Source organism: Lithobates pipiens, unplaced genomic scaffold, assembly GCF_037356315.1.
Source record: "Lithobates pipiens isolate NorthernLeopardFrog02 unplaced genomic scaffold, aLitPip1_a1.2 Scaffold_8, whole genome shotgun sequence".
In the NCBI taxonomy this organism is placed as follows: domain Eukaryota; kingdom Metazoa; phylum Chordata; class Amphibia; order Anura; family Ranidae; genus Lithobates; species Lithobates pipiens.
This window is the reverse complement of record NW_027507903.1, coordinates 54424927-54442089: the sequence shown is the minus strand read 5'-3', so window position 1 is coordinate 54442089 and position 17163 is coordinate 54424927. Positions and strand designations below refer to the sequence as shown.

The 17163-nt window shown below is 43.9% G+C and overlaps 1 protein-coding gene across 3 annotated transcripts in view; it reads right to left on the bottom strand.

Moving 5' to 3' along the window:
• IL16 (interleukin 16) overlaps window positions 1-17163 on the bottom strand; it is a 208973-nt gene that overhangs the window by 68550 nt on the left and 123260 nt on the right. For all 3 annotated transcript variants that reach the window (XM_077472002.1, XM_077472003.1, XM_077472004.1), the window contains 2 exons: window positions 14028-14160; window positions 3100-3172 (listed from right to left, as the gene is read on the bottom strand). In XM_077472002.1, coding sequence (XP_077328128.1) covers window positions 3100-3172; window positions 14028-14160 — 206 coding nt within the window. The remainder of the gene's footprint in view (window positions 1-3099; window positions 3173-14027; window positions 14161-17163) is intronic.

Sequence of the window (17163 nt, the reverse complement as noted above, 5' to 3'; positions counted from 1 at the left end):
CCTTTAATAAGGGGGCCCCCGGATACCGGCCCCCCACCCTATGTGAATGAGTATGGGGTACAATGTACCCCTACCCATTCACCTGTGAAAAAAAAGTACAAAAAAAACACAACACAGGGTTAAAATATTTTATTGCACAGCTCCGGGGGTCTTCCGTCTTCGGGGGTCTTCTCGCCGGACTCCTCCGCTATCTTCTTGTAGCTCTTTTGCTAGCGGAGGAGTCCGGCTTTCTTCCTCGCCGCCGGCCTCTTCTCCCGACTTCGGGGGTCTTGTCCCCCTCTTCGGTTCTTCTGCCGGGCCACCGCGCCTTCTTATAGCTCTTTTACAGGCGGTGGACAGGTCTTCTGTCGCCGCCGCCGCCGCCGTCGCCGCCGCCTTCCGTTCTTCTTCTTCTCCAGGAGATGTTGCCTCGACAATCTCTCCGGCCGGAATGCCAGGGACGCACTGCGCGGCCACTTATATAGGGACAATGGGGCGGTGTCACATGGCTTTATGTCACATGGGTTGGTCACATGGGTTGATGTCACATGGGGACTATGACATCATAAGGGGGCGGGGTCACCATGTGACCAACCCATGTGACATAAAGCCATGTGACACCGCCCCATTGTCCCTATATAAGTGGCCGCGCAGTGCGTCCCTGGCATTCTGGCCGGAGAGAAGAGCTACAAGAAGATAGCGGAGGAGTCCGGCGAGAAGACCCCCGAAGACGGAAGACCCCCGGAGCTGTGCAATAAAATATTTTAACCCTGTGTTGTGTTTTTTTGTACTTTTTTTCACAGGTGAATGGGTAGGGGTACATTGTACCCCATACTCATTCCCATAGGGTGGGGGGCCGGTATCCGGGGGCCCCCTTATTAAAGGGGGCTCCCGGATTCCGATAAGCCCCCCGCCCGCAGATCCCGACAACCAACGGCCAGGGTTGTCGGGAAGAGGCCCTTGTCCTCATCAACATGGGGACAAGGCACCCCCCCATGTTGAGGGCACGCGGCCTGGTACGGCTCAGGAGGGGGGGCGCTCGCTCGCCCCCCTTTCCTGGCCAGCCGGGTAGCGTGCTCGGACAAGGGTCTGTTATGGACTTGGGGGGGACCCCCACGCCGATTTTTTTCGGCGTTGGGGTTCCCCTTTAAGTCCATACCAGGCGGCGGGGCCAGCGACGTCTCCGTCGCGGGCCCCGCCTACCTGGATACCCGCTCAAAATGAGCGGACTTTTCTCCGGGCGGGAAAAGTCCGCTCATTTCAAAAGTACGGCGCACACACGGGCGGATTGTCCGCTGAAATGCGAGTCCGACGGACTGTATTACGGAAATTCCGAAATACTTAGTCCGCCAGACTGTACGCTGAAAAAGTCCGCTGAAGCCCACACACGAGCGGACTGTCCGCTGAAATGTGTTTCGGTGGACTAAGTAGGCCAGACAGTCCGCCCGTGTGTACGCGGCTTCAGAATTGGCCTGGGTGGCAAGTGGTAAATTACCATAAGTAATATACAAATAATTATTATGTATTGTTTTTAAGGTAATTTACTATATTTTCAAAATCTGTACTCAATCTGTACTCAAGCAGGTGGCTTAACTGACAAATTACTGAAGTTTTTAAGTTATAATTTCCAACCAGTAATTTCACAGTAAATAGATAAATAATAAATTATTATGTTATAACATATACATATATGATTTAGCTTGATTATAACAGTACCTTTTCAGCAGGCAGCAGATTCTCATTCTCCCTCTTAAAGGGGTTGTAAGGGTTCGTTTTTTATTTTCTACATAGGTTCCTCTAAGCTAGTGCATTGTTGGTTCACTTACCTTTTCCTTCAATTTCCCTTCTAAATGTTTTTTTTCTTTGTCTGAATATCTCACTTCCTGTTTCTCCTCAGTAAACTTCTCACCATCATCTGAGCTGGTGGTTAGTCAGCCAGAACAGCTTACTGAACAGCTTACTGAGGAGGAACAGGAAGTGAGAAATTCAGACAAAGAAAACAAAGAAAAAAAACATTTATAAGGGAAATCGAAGGAAAAGGTAAGTGAACCAACAATGCACTAGCTTAGAGGAACCTATGTAGAAAAAAAAAGAACCTTTACAACCCCTTTAACTGTGTTAGAAAAACATGGGATTGTGGGTAAATCTTATACCCATAAACTCATGCTTTTTCCTTGTAGTTAAGAGGGCTGGGCTGGAGGGAACATTTGTCTTTTAGACACATGCCCCTTCTATGACACTGCAGTGAGAGGCGTGCCTCCACTGCAGAATTTTTATTGGACAGCTGGGACCAATGATACTTTACCATTGGTCCAAGACTCCAAGCTGTTTATTGAGCTCATTGCCTCTGACAAGATGTGGGGAGAGGCACTGTGAGCTCATCCTCTCAGTCTGCTGCAGAGTGTTCCAGCTTGTATTTAAAGTGGCCGATCTGTATTTCGTTTCTGACAGGCTGTGCAAGAAGCCCCGTATCTCTGGAACCATAGATCGTAGCTACCCCAGAGGGGGTAGGACTTAGGCTACATACTCCCAAAATTTGGGGTCTCTATGACCCCAGGTCACTGAGCTATGACCCTCGAAGCCTCGATTTTGTTTCTTTTAAATGTTCATGGCCCTGCCTCCCCTGACAGCACATCCCTGGTACCTTCGTATAGGACGCCCATTGTTCCAAAGTTTGGTTGAACAAAGCTTGTTTATCATCACACTAGCAACCCGCTCATGGACCATAATCCAGGAAACCTTGTGTATGAAACGGCAAATTGATACAGAAGATGACTTCCTTAAAACACCTTAATTGTGCTTTCCCCTTTGATTGTGAGCTTTCTATATTTTTGGTGAAATTTCCAGGAAATGAAAACTCTTACTTTCTTTAATTGGTAGAGTAGAAGGACCACCAATTAGGTGTACATTTTGCATTCAATTCCCAGTGGATAGATGTGTCCTGAAAATGGGACATCATGTTGTGACAGATGTCCTTCAATCAAACATGGGATGCCAAATAGGGCAAGGTGATAAATGCCCTTTGCACCACCAGTTATCAAACATAATAATCCATATCTATTTATTTACAGTGCAAGAATATCGTGGCACAACCTCCATTAAAATGTTGTCAGACATTACCTTCCGAATTCCAGTGTGGAAATTCTTTTTCCATAGCTTCAGCCATAGCTTGCTGGAGCTGCTGCTCAGAGACCTGTAAATGAAGAATGATGGTAACAATAAAGATTACTGCAATTTCTATATGAAATACAAACAAATATATGTTTCCATTTCTCTAAATCAGCCTTTCTCAACCTTTTCATCATGGAGGAACCTTTGAAATAACTGTAGTGCTACCCCCGAAGGAGCCATTGGAATTTGCCCTCGGCATTTGCCTCTCTGCCAGGAACAAGGAAGTTGCAGGTTTTTATGCGATTTGTTGTATTTCCATCTTGTGAGGTCCTATGGTGGTGTCTTCCCTATTTTCTCTCATTCAAGACTTTCATACCCAGGAAATTGTCATGGGGGGGGGGGCTGTTTGCCCTAACCGACTGTGGGGAGCCATCCCATTCCCATGTGGGCTCTGATGGTGGGCCTATATGGCCTTCTGGGGTTTTTAAAAGTGAACATTGAACAATTTCACCTGTTACACTGAGTTTGGTGTACTCCTTTTACCCCCTGATGAAGATTGTATATACTAATCGAAATGCGTTAGGTAGCTGTGGCAAAAAAGTGTTTTAGAATTTTTTTTTGTACTTTTCAGTACATGCCTAGAAATTAGGGGTATATATTCTTTCGGATGTACTGTACATCATAGTATCCCTGTGTATAAGCATTTATTATGTGATTTTTATGAACATAATGTTTGCACAATAAAAAATGATTTCTTTTTAAATATTATTGTGACTTTTGGCTGCATTAAAGTTCCATGGGAGACCATTTTCTTTGCAAGTGTATATGCTATGTTATTTTTTTTTTATTTGCTATTTTTTTCTCAAGTTAAAGAGGTTGTATACCCAAATTTGAAATTTTTACCTACAGGTAAGCCTATAATAAGGCTTACCTGTAGGTAAAATTAATATCTCCTAAACCTGTATGATTTAGGAGATAATCCCTTTGCATGCAGCCGCTGACGTCAGTATGCGCTGCATATTAGCTCATTATGCCTTTGCCTTGCAGGTTTTTTTTTTAATGTGTAGTTATACGACTGCTTTAGGCTGGGTTCACACTGCAGCGGTTTATGAGAACGGATGTGATTCGCACCGCACTGCAGTGCAAATCACATCCGATCTCTGTGCGATGCGAGTTCAGCCATACAGATAGTATGGCGGAATTCGCTTTGCACGCGGCCCAAACTCGCACAGGACCCTTTTTTTGGTCCGCAGCAGAATCGGATCGCATGGGTGTTCACACCATGCGATCCGATTCCTGTCCGAGTTTGCAAATCGCACTGCGATATGCGAACTGATCTGGGGGTGTCATTAACGTTTCACTGACACTCCCAGCAGTTCGCATAGGGCAGTGTGAACTGCCGCCGGGAGGTATGTGATACACACTGCCCTATGAATTCAGCCATACTATCTGTATGGCTGAACTCGCATCGCACAGAGATCGGATGTGATTTGCACTGCAGTGCGGTGTGAATCACATCCGTTCTCATAAACCGCTGCAGTGTGAACCCAGCCTAAAGGTGGAGTCCAGCTAACATTTTCTAAACAATAAAATGTTTTGCTTTTGGGATAAAAGTTTTACATAAATATATAAAGCCTGACCATTGTAACTATCCCGTTCAGTGATAAATAGTTTGTCTCACTCCTCTAAATGCTACTTTTGATGGACAGCTTTTTCTGTTAAAGGAACTTGAAAAATCCACATCTTCTGGGAGTGCGCAGTGCTGACACCCTTCTGGAGTCAGGTACTAGGAATCATCCATAAACTCACTGATATTGATCTGAAAGACAACTCAGCGGCATTACTATTGAATTTGACCCCAATGTCCAGTATGCGTTATCGTAAATCTTTGTTGAAGCACCTCCTCAATGCGGCCAGGGCATGTATTCCCAGTATGTGGAAGCAGAGGTCCCCTCCGACAGTGATGCAGTGGTTTGCCAGGATTAGCAATATACAGCATATGGAACGACTAACGGCTGCTATAGGGGAAAGAGAGTGCGCGGTGGTCACACTGGGATCTGTTTCGATATTCAGACGACTACAAATCTTACACATAAACAGGCAGTCCCTTAGGGGCAATGGGGCCTTGGGTCAGCGGCCTCGCCGGGGCCTCACCTTATCCTCCTCCCCTCCTCCCTCCCCATCCTTATTCTTTCCTATAAGCTACCCCCTCTTTTCTCTCGCGACACCATGGGTGTCGTTCATCTTTCCTCCTCATAAAAACGAAAATCCTCCCGAATGCGATACCCCAGCTTGGTGCCGCCCCCAGCCTCATGAATGCGAGTTCCATAGCCTAACTAAGACGACAGTGACTTGCTCCAGTCAATTATACTAAGTAACCTGGTCACCGTAATGCGAGGGGCACGATAGTCCTCCCCTTGGGGGGGCCCTACTACACGTGACCGTCCAGAGCACGAAGGCAGCACAGATATATGTGCACCATGTTTAGGGTACCTAGATATTCCCTCCCGGTCAGTAGATAGCATTATTGGTTAGATTGGAGCTCTTGGATACATATAGTTGATATCGGCTAATCGAATCACTCCATAACAGTATGTCTGGATAGATTTCAGTAGTTTAATTTTAACAGTATATTTGGACTGGTGTGAGTTCTCATACTCCATTATTGTAAGTCCCAGCTGATTGTCATGTCGTTTTTTATATGTTTGTTTGTATAATCTGCATTCTTTAAATAAAAAAAAAAAAAGGAACTTGAAAAATAACAGACCTGGATTCAACCTGGACCTCCATCTGTCTGAACATGGATTCAGATGTTGAATCGGGTTTTGCCTTTTGAAAAACTAGTGTACAAACAGAGGTTGCCCTAAGAAATATAATAAAATATGGGATGTATGGTGTTCCTCCACTCTTACTATTCCAGTAAAATGGAATTTCCACTTTTTGGACTCCTCCCCCCCTCCGGTGTCACATTTGGCACCTTTCAGGGGGGAGGAGGGAGCAGATACCTGTGTAATACAGGTATTTTGCTCCCACTTCCATGCATAGATACCCGAGCCATCCGCGGGTTTCTGGCGCCTTCTCCGTCCCCCCCCGCTGTCTTCTGGGAGACACACAGATCCCAGAAGACAGCAGGGACCAGTGGGATCACACAGCACGAGTCACACATGTGCAGTAGGGAACCAGGAAGTGAAGCCGCAAGGCTGATTCCCTTACCAAAGATGGTGACTCCACCCGAGAGCCGAGGGACAGATCGGGCACCCTGGACAGGTAAGTGTACTTATTTTGAAAGTCAGCAGCTGCAGTATTTGTAGCTGCTGACTTAAAAAAAAAAAAAAGATTAGGCGGAACTCCACTTTAAGAACACATATGTTGCCAAGTCTATTGGTCCAGAGGTATGGTGCATTGAACTTTCTGGAAACTAGTCCTTTAAAATCAGTTTCTAGGTACCCAGGGGTAAAATGTTGGCTTGATTTATGTTTCCATTTTTTTTAAGATCCAAGTGCAGCTGTATCTGTATTTCCAGCAACTTGTTATATGATGGCTTACTTGTATTACGTATACCATGGTGCTCATAACATAATTGCTGAATATGTCTAATGTTTTGCACACTTGTCAATAAAAAAATGAAAATAAAATGGAAAACAATCTAAAACAAAAAAGAAAACAAATGCAGCCAACATATCTGGGAGTTGGTAAGCTGGGTTTCTTAATTGATCAGTGCCGGCGCATTGATCGGAGGGTCCCCGCCATCAGAACACAATAGCACAGCGGGGAGGATTCCCCATCAACATCGAATGCGCGGATGTGGGAATATCTTTTTTTTTCTCTCGTTCAACCAGCTGGTTGAATGAATAAAAAAGATGAATATTTGGGCTCCCTAGGCTGACAATGTCTCCGTTGCTCCTTCAACCAGAGTGGAAACACCCTAAGGGTCCTTTCACATGGCCGGTCCGCCCGATGGACTCTGCTTGGCTCAGCAGGGATCGATCCGCTGGTTCCAGCTGAGCAGGCGGATGACAGGTCCATGTCCCCTCACTGTGCTGAGATGGACCTGTCAGAGTTCCGCTCTCCTCTATGGGGAGATCGGATGAAAACGGACCACCCGCTCTTCCCATCCGATCCCCCAGATGGATGGAAAAAAGGACCACCAGCCATTTGGTTTTGGCAGACAGGATTGGATCAGATATCGGTGGATGTCAGCGGACACATCACGCTGACATCCGCTGCTCCATAGAGGTGAATGGAGCGTCTGATCGGGTCCTCCTGAAAAACTGACAGTCGAACCTGATCGGACAGCCTGTGTGAAAAGGGGCCTAAAGCCTCATACACACGATTGGATTGTTGGCCAACAAACCCATGGAATTTTGTCCAAAGGGCGTTGGCCCAAACTTGTCTTGTATACACACGGCACACAACTGTTGGCCAGCAAACATGAACGTAGTGATGACGTACTACGTGGTTTTTCAGCTCTTTAGCGCCACCCTTTGGGCTCCTTCTACTAATTTCATGTTAGTAGAAGTTTGGTGAGTGTTGATTTGCGCTTTTCATTTTGTGCTTTTCAGTTCGTTTCTGAACAGCCGTTCGTCAACCAGACATGTTGCGGAATCGGAGGAGATAACGTGTTATTTATTATTGGCCTTGCAGTTATTTCTTTGACATTATTTTTTTGGTTGAATAATGATTTGATTTGTTACATTGTCTATATTTTTTGGAATGAATAGAATGCACTTTTTGGTTAAGTTCTATTGGCAGATAGCATGTCTAATTTAATTTGTTTTCTTTTTTTTTAATGCACAATAAAAAAAATTGTGGAGAATAATACTTGGCTATGTGTTTTACTTCAAATGACAGTTTGGGAGTAGGCAGTTACATTTAAAAAAATACAATGTAAAATTAACAACGGACACCAACATAGTTGTATCTTTGTTCTTAAAAACTACGGATAATGGTGTTGTGGTAACTTGCCCAAATAAATAAATAAAAAAACATAATAATATTATTCTTGATATCACTAGAAAAAAAATCTTTTGAAAATTTGTTTGCAATAACTCCATCAGTATCACCAGCAAAGCAGCTTTATTATTATGCCATTAAAGAAGAAGAGAATGTGCGCTGTATTTGGAGATTTCATAATTTGCCACGTCACGAATGTTAATTCTCCATTACGAGCGCTAGTTTACAAGACCAACCGCTTCTGACTCGTCCTTGCTTCCGAGCAAATCCGACAACACACATTTGTCCGTGGAAAATTTTAGAACCTGCCATCCAACATTTGTCCACAGAAAATCCAACAACAATTGTTCGATGGAGCATACGAACGGTTGGATTTTCCATCAACAGCCTGTCATAACACATTTCACATCAGAAAATATGATTGTGTGTACGAGGCTTAAGGCTTCCTGCACACGGTATTGATGTATGAGCATGAGAGATTTCTGGCAGAAAAAAGCGTGAGGGTGGGCTGTATATCAATTGTGTGTATTCTGTATGCACATACAGACAGAAAACATGGGATTTGCCCGTATTTGCAAGTAAACACACAAATATACTGACCAGCAAGTCAGATTTGTATTTTTTATAATCAGTATGCAGCATGTTGTAGGCCCCTGTGTGTACACACATCAAAAACAATGGACTACAGTTGGATCAATAAAAATAAATAAAAATGCCTGTATGCCTGAAAACTGAGCATTTCCAGGCAGCAGTGTGCAAGAGGCCTAAGACAAGAGGTGTGTCACTGGCCAGACCACCAGGTGATAATAAAGGGGGGAAAAAAAAACTAAAAAGGAAAGCTAATGCAGCCACCAAATTTAAGGTCTGGTAAGCTGCAATACATTATTTTGTTTGGGGCTAAAACCACTTTAATAAAAATCTGTGTGGGCTTTATGCAGCATAATCACTTCTGGACTAATGACATAGTGACATACCGGTGTAGCGCTGGACTTCGGGTGATGATATCAGGATGATGCCCCGGTACCGTTTTTTTTTAGAGCCAGCGGTTAGCTCTATTGTAAAATAAGGTGACCAGATTTTTTTAATGAAATCCGGGGACATATTTATTTTTTTACTAGTAATGGCGGCAATTAGCGACTCTCTGTCCATCGCCACTGCCGCCCTGCTCACAGCCTGTCAAGACTTGCTCTCCGATCCCCGGCTACTACTGGGTGGGGAGCGGAGGAAGATCACTCCGCCAGGGAAGGCAAGGAGATGGGCAGGTGGCTGGCTAGGACTTGAGCCAAGGCATAAGAACATGCAAGCAGGAGCGTGCACCTGAAACTGAAGAAATATTCTCCCCACTCTGACCAGCACATGATCATCAGAAAGGGGCATAGAATAACTACCATAATTCTAGTAGTACTAAAGCTATTAGGAGCGGCAGAGCATGGGGGTGGGGGGGGGATCTGGGGTTGGGGGTGTAATTCAGATAATTATTTTTTTTATTCTGCACTGACTGTTTTTGAAATTGCCCTAGCCCCTGCCCAAATTCAATCTGGGGAAAAAAAACAGGGACAGACTTGGTTCAGGGACAGTGTCCTCAATCTGGGGACTGTCCCCAGAAACCGGGGATGTCTGGTCACCTTATTGTAAAAGCAATCTGGACTAGCTGGACTGCTTTTACACGCAGTGGGAGGGGACAACCCCCCTCCTGCCGCCTTCTGCGGCTTTCTCAAGCTCCCCCCGCCCCACCGGAAGACCCGAGCAACCAGCCCACGTGTCCACCGGCTGGTTGGACAGCCAAACAAAGCCGGGGCTGCGATGGTAAACCAGAAGCGTTGACCTGACATCACTTTCGGTTTACCCAGATGTCAATGGTGCAATTTTAAAAAAAAAGGAAAGCATTCAAAAACATTGATCTTGGTGTTTTGAATGCTTTTATGGGAGGGATTTGGGGTCTTATAGACCACAGATCTCTCCATAAAGAGTATTTGCCACATACCTATTGCTGTAACTAGGATGATTCCATTTCATGAGACAGCAATAAAAGTGATAAAAAGAACATTTAAAGCAGCAGTGTAAAAAAATAAAAATAAAAATAAAACAATAATAAAAAAATAAATAATTAAAGTGCCCTTGTCCCCCCATGGTCGAGCACAAAGGCAAAGGCGTGTGTCGGTCCCATGCGCATGCAAACAGCAGTAATTCTAGCACTAGACCTTCTCTGTACATCTATAATGGTAACCTGTAAAGGCTTTTAAAGTGTCGCCTATGGATAGTAAAATATACCTAATTTCTCGCCATTGCACGGGAATGTGCAATTTTAAAGCGTGAGATGTTTGATATCTATTTACATGGTGTAACATCATCTTTTATATTTTACAAAAAAATTGGGTTATGTACTGTATTGTGTTTGAAACACCGCTGTGTAAAAATCATTTGACATAAAAAATTGCAAAGACTGTAATTTTATTGTCTAGGTATATATTATATAATGTTTAGGGGTTCTAAGTAATAATCTAGCAAAAAATACTGGACTGGAAGTGGATAAAAGTAGTCTGGCTATAGTTTAGTACAATAACACTATGCTCGGATATATACAAACCTCTCTTATCAAAGACCACCCCCTCGATTGCTTCCTCATCTGTGGCAAACTGGGGGAAAGACTTTCCTGACCCAGACTTAGTGGCTAAGATCCTTCAAGGATATAAAAATTCCCTCCAGCTGACCCCCAAAGAGGTCTGGAGAGTGACAAATCTTAAGATCATGCTCCGCGCTCAAATTCCCTTCCTATCGGATAAGAAGGTCCAAGGCGCAGGCAGCTGCCCCATGTGTCGCCAGCCAAAACCATCCCTCTCTCACCGATTCCGGGCTTGTGCCTCTATCTCCACCTTTTGGGACCAAGTTATCTCCTTCATTTTCGACATAACACTGCTTAAACTACCTAAAGACCCCTTACTTCTCATCTTTGTATACTGGGGTGATATGCTTCTACCGTGGCCCTCAACCACCCACCCCCTCTATAAGGATTGGGCATTGATCTGTCTCTTACTAGCCAGAAGACTTATTTTAAAAAACTGGACTTCATCGCATAGCCCACGGATCTCACAACTCAAACGGGAGCTCCTAAACTTGCTTCATAAGGATAAATTGAATACTGACTTCAAACAAGGAAACTCCCATACTCATTTCTCTTCCAGATGGTGGGCTTTTATGCAAGCGACCCTGACTCAAACAGAGCTGCAGTCTTTCGAAAGCTTCTCATTCTCCTACTATGGGACTTTCACTACTATTACCCCTGAGGATGATGACATATCCAGCTTTGACCCCACAAACACGGATCTAGAGGCTCCAACTCCCATCCAACCTGTCCACCCTCTCGTATCTCCAGCTACTCCAACAGCCTCTGCCCCATACGTGGCCATTCGACACATATCGTCCCATTAACTCTAGATGGTATCTTTATATTTATGGTCTTACTTATTTTCTTTTCATTGGTGCACAACGTACTGGTGTTTGATCCCCCCCCCCCCCCCTTTATCATCCTCTTTTCTTCTCCCACACCCCCACTTTTCTCTCTCCCTCCCCTCCCTTCCTTCCTTCCCTATCCCCCTGGTTACCGCCAGTAGTCTGTTTTTCTAGGGACCCTACGTGTTGATCCATCCAGTTACCTCGTTATGGTAAATGTATCTGTGATACCTGTTTTACCCTACACTTGTTATTTGTTTCTTTTTTACCCATGTAAGTAAGAGCCTAGACTACGGCTTTTGTTTTACACATTATTTCCTTTTTGAGAAGACTTATGCAACCTCTGTTTTCTACTTTGTAACGTTTTCGCCTTCAGTAAAATCTATTGAAAAAAAATAATAATAACACTATGCTCTGGAATAAAGGCTGTTTTATATTTTGCATTTTACATTATTACATAAAAAATTTAATATAATAATAGTTCATTGGTGTTAAACACCACAACAACAATCCTAACTATAAATCTGTTATAAATACAAAAAGAATTCACTGCGTATGTGAGAAGATTATTTAGAGTGAAAAAAAAAACCACACCACAAATGTGAGATATTACCACAAAAAACAAGAAACAAAATAAAAGTGTGTTGCATTACAGTGATTGATATTAAAAATACTGAAAAAAAACACAACATTTTATAGATAATTAAACAGTCCAGAAAAATCAGGCTCTTAACCGCTTCAGCCCCGGAAGATTTTACCCCCTTCCTGACCAGAGCACTTTTTGCGATTCGACACTGCATCGCTTTAACTGACAATTGCGTGGTCATGCGATGTTGCACACAAACAAAATTGACTTCCTTTTTACCCCACAAATAGAGCTTTCTTTTGGTGGTATTTGATCACCTCTGCGTTTTTTATTTTTTGCGCTATAAACTAAAAAAGAGCGTAAATTTTTTAAAAAAACACAATATTTTTAACTTTTTACTATAATAAATATCCCCCAAAAATATGTAAAAATATTTTTTTTTCCTCAGTTTAGGCCGATACGTATTCTTCTACATATTTTTGGTAAAAAAATCGCAATAAGCCTATATTGATTGCTTTGCGCCAAAGTGATAGCATCTACAAAATAGGGGATAGTTTTATGGCATTTTTAGGGTTAATTTTTTTTTACTAATAATGGCGGCGATCTGCGATTTTTATCAGGACTGCGACATTATGGCGGACACATCAGACACTTTTGACACATTTTTGGGACCATTGGCATTTATACAGCGATCAGTGCTATAAAAATGCACTGATTACTGTAAAAATGCCACTGGCAAGGAAGGGGCTAACACTAATGGGCGATCAAGGGGTTAATTGTGTTCCCTCTCTGTATTCTAACTGAAGGGGGGAGGGGACTGTCTAGGGGAGATGACAGATCTCTATTCATACTCTATGAACAGATGATCAGTCTTTTCTCCCCTCAGAGAACCAGAAACTGTGTGTTTACACACTCAGATCCCGGTTCTCATGTGTCACAAACGATCGCGTGAGGTGAAAGGATCGCGTGATCCGTTCACCAAGTGACTATGCCACCACCACAATAGGTTGGACTCTTACCAGAGAGCCTGGACCCTTTATTATGAAGGGTCAAACAGGCTTGATGAATATGTCCCGGTAGGGGTCATCAGCAGGGGATGAACAAAGGAACCAAGTCAGGAACAGCTCCAGAGCATCCAAGGGACTCCACCCAAACGACAATCGTGTAGTCAGATCCAAAAAAAACATAAAACGCTGGATAGTATAAAACCTCTTTAGGGCTGCATTTCATATAAAGTATGAACTTACACATATCCATAGTAAAAACAGCATGGCCACCTTCCTTTTTACCATGCAATGCTGTTTTTATTATGGATACGTGTAAGTGCAATAATTTATATTAAATGCAACCCTTAAGAGGTTTTACACTGACATGGTTCCTTTGTACATCCCCTTCTGATGACCCCTGCTGGGCCACATTCATCAAGCCTGTTTGACCCTTCGTAATAAAGGGTCCAGGCTCTCTGGTAAGAGTCCAACCTATTGTGGTGGTGGCGTGTTCACTTGGTGAAGGGATTAGATAACCTTATCCACAGTTGAATCATGGAGTTTACCATTATGGTCCATTTGAGAGACTGATTTTTCTGGAATGTTTATTTATATATAATTTTTATTTTTTTCAGTATTTTTAATATTAGTCACTGTAGTGCAACACACTTTTATTTTGTTTCTATAAATCTGTTATAGTGACACTAATAGAAAGTATGCCATACAGTTACAATTGGTTATGACGCACTAGTATAGAGTCGGTTGATGTCCATATTTATAAAGTGTTTGTGTATAGAGTTCAGCAGGTGTAAAGTTCTCAGATGGAAACTCCAGGGTGAATTCTTTGCTGATCTCCAGTCTGTGCAGTCTGCAGCACCTTTATGAGACTGAAAGACCTCTAGGAGTACAAATAAAAACGGCAGAGGGCGCTATCTGAGTGTACTTCATAAGGTTACAGTTACCTGGGGGTCTGGGTGTCTACTAATCAGGATAATGACCGCTCCAGGGTTACAGTGGCTTAGAAGAGCATAGACTTCATTCAGTGGCTTGTTGGTGACAGTGTGTTCATTTACTTCCACAAGTTCATCGCCTTTTCTGTAGATAAAGCAAAAAAAATACTTTTAGCTGATGTAAAAAAAATGACTTGAATCGTTTCAGCCTTCCATTGTTCTACACAATGTTTTTTGTTAGGATCGCCTCTTTTCCTATTAACCTAACAGGCAGGTCAGCTCATGTTCCATGCTTCTGCAATCTCACATAATGAGCTTTCACATCACACAGGGCGAAGATAGCAGAGAGAACTTGGCAACGGCTAATGAGAAGTCACCTTTTATCAGTCTTACTATAATAATATGTTCTCTGCTATGAATGATCACACTTCAATACACACATTTAGGGCTACTTTACACTAACGGTTAAGCATGCCGCTAAGCTGCGTTTTTACCACCATTCTATTGCTCTCTCTTTAGCTGCAAAGACAGCGGGCAGGGGTGTACACATACCAGGGCCATGATGCTCTGCGGCAGCAATTACACCTCCTGTCATGTTTGTCAGTCCCCACCATCTACTGAACATGACCCATTTAAATGACTAAGCTTGTGCTGCAACAACTCTGGAAATGCACGTAGTCGCGGCGTGGTAGTGTGGCGCCTCCTCACCACCTGTCAAATGCTCTCTGGAGAGTGATCCAAATGGGGATCTCTGTTTGGAGTGCAACACTAGTATAAACTAGCCCTTAGGAGTCTATATATGAAAAAAAAAAACTCTATGCTAAAGGGGAGGTCCACCCTAAAAAAAAAAAATGCATAAAAAGGCTCCAAAAAAATAATAAATAAAAATAAATACATATTTTTTGTCACTTACCAGAAATGGCTGTTGCTAGGCAGATGGTCCTAATCTGCCTCTTCATATTCCGTGGTGATCTTCGGTCTTCTCCTCCTCACGTTGTTTTCTGGTGAATGGGGTGCAGGGTGTTGTGGGAACTGTGTGTGTCCCACAACACAGCGCGCCCCATTCATAAAGCGCTGCGCTATTCAACCATGCGCAGTAGGAAATGGGCAGTGAAGGCTCTACTGCGTGTTTCCCTTATTTTGAATGGTGGCGCCGGGACCCGAGAGCTGAGGGATAGGTTGGCCTCGGGCGGCCGATATCGCGGGAACCCTAGAAAGGTAAGTGCTTATTAAAAGTCAGCAACCACAGTGTTTGTAGCTGCTGACTTTTAATTTTTTTTTTTTCGCTGGCCCACCCCTTTAAGTATCCGCACAGCTGCCATAAATAGTCCCTGTAATTTGTCTTATATCATATTCCCTATTATTGTCAGTTCCATCTAGTGGCTATCTAGTACCTCAATCAAGAAAATATTACATTATGATCATTAGTTGGAGCTAAAACAAGAAGAGGTGGAACAAATCTGTCCCTCAAGGAATAATGGGATTTTCACGGATGCATATTTCTGTCACAAGGTAAGCACACCCACAAAGGGATAATTCAAAAAAATATAGAATTTATTACATAAAATAGTAACAGTGTTCAGTCATATCAAAAATGACCAAGAATGATACTTAGTTTCACAAAATTTGTACAGATACTTGTGTATATTGGATAGCCGACGCGTTTCACAGACTAGATTGCTGCTTCTTCTGCGCTGTTCACCATGCATCTGCATTGTCCAGGTTATAGAAAAATAACATTAGTATCAAAAATAAACAACAATTTTTAACAATCATTTTAGCAAAATGTAAACAACATTGTTATTATTAACTACTTTCTGACCGCCGGCAGTTAAATGACGGCCAGGCGGCGCACCTATTGTGGCGGGAGGCCGTCATATGACGGCCTCCCGTTTAAACCGATCGTGTGTGAGGAGGAGATTGCGGTAACATCTCGTTACCGCCTACAGTGTACACCAATCATACTGATTGCCCCCCCAATAAAGAGGACCTGTCACCACCCCTCATAGTACCTGTCAATCACAGTCCATCAGAGTATTTGAGTACCTGTCACAGTCCATCAGAGTACCAGAGTACCTGTCACAGTCCATCAAAAGACCCGAGTACCTGTCACAGTCCATCAGAGTACCCGAGTATCTGTCACAGCCCATCAGAGTACCTGAGTACCTGTCACGGCACATTAGAGTACCCGAGTACCTGTCACGACCCATCAGAGTACCTGAGTACCTGTCACGGTCCATCAGAGTACCCGAGTACCTGTCACGGTCCATCAGAGTACCCGAGTACCTGTCACGGTCCATCAGAGTACCCGAGTACCTGTCACGGTCCATTAGAGTACCCGAGTACCTGTCACGGCCCATCAGGGTACCCGAGTACCTGTCACGGTCCATCAGGGTACCCAAGTACCTGTCACGGTCCATCATGGTACCCGAGTATCTGTCACGGTCCATCAGAGTACCTGAGTTCCTGTCATGGTCCATCAAAGTACCCGAGTACCATCATGGTTCATCAAAGGACCCGAGTACCGTCATGGTTCATCCGAGTACCCGAGTAGCTGTTACAGCCCATCAAAGTACCCGAGTACCGTCATGGTTCATCCAAGTACCCGAGTAGCTGTTACAGCCCATCAAAGTACCCGAGTACCTGTCACGGTTCATCCGAGTACCCGGGTACCTGTCACAGCCCATCAGAGTACCAGAGTACCTGTCACAGCCCATCTGAGTACACGAGTACCTGTCCCAGTCCATCTGAGTACCTGAGTACCTGTCCCAGTCCATCTGAGTACCCGTCACAGTTCATCTGAGTACCTGAGTACCTGTCACAGTTCATCTTAGTACCCGAGTACCTGTCACAGTCCATATGAGTACCCAAATACCTGTCACCAGGCCATCAGAGTACCTGAGTACCTGTCACCAGGCCATCAGAGTACCCGAGTACCTGTCACCAGGCCATCAGAGTACCCGAGTACCGGTTACCAGGCCATCAGAGTACCCGAGTACTTGTCACCAGGCCATCAGAGTACCCGAGTACCTGTCACCAGGCCATCAGAGTACCCGAGTACCTGTCACCAGGCCATCAGAGTACCCGAGTACTTATTTCCAGCCCATCAGAGTACCCGAGTACCTATTTTCAGCCCATGTCTCATAGA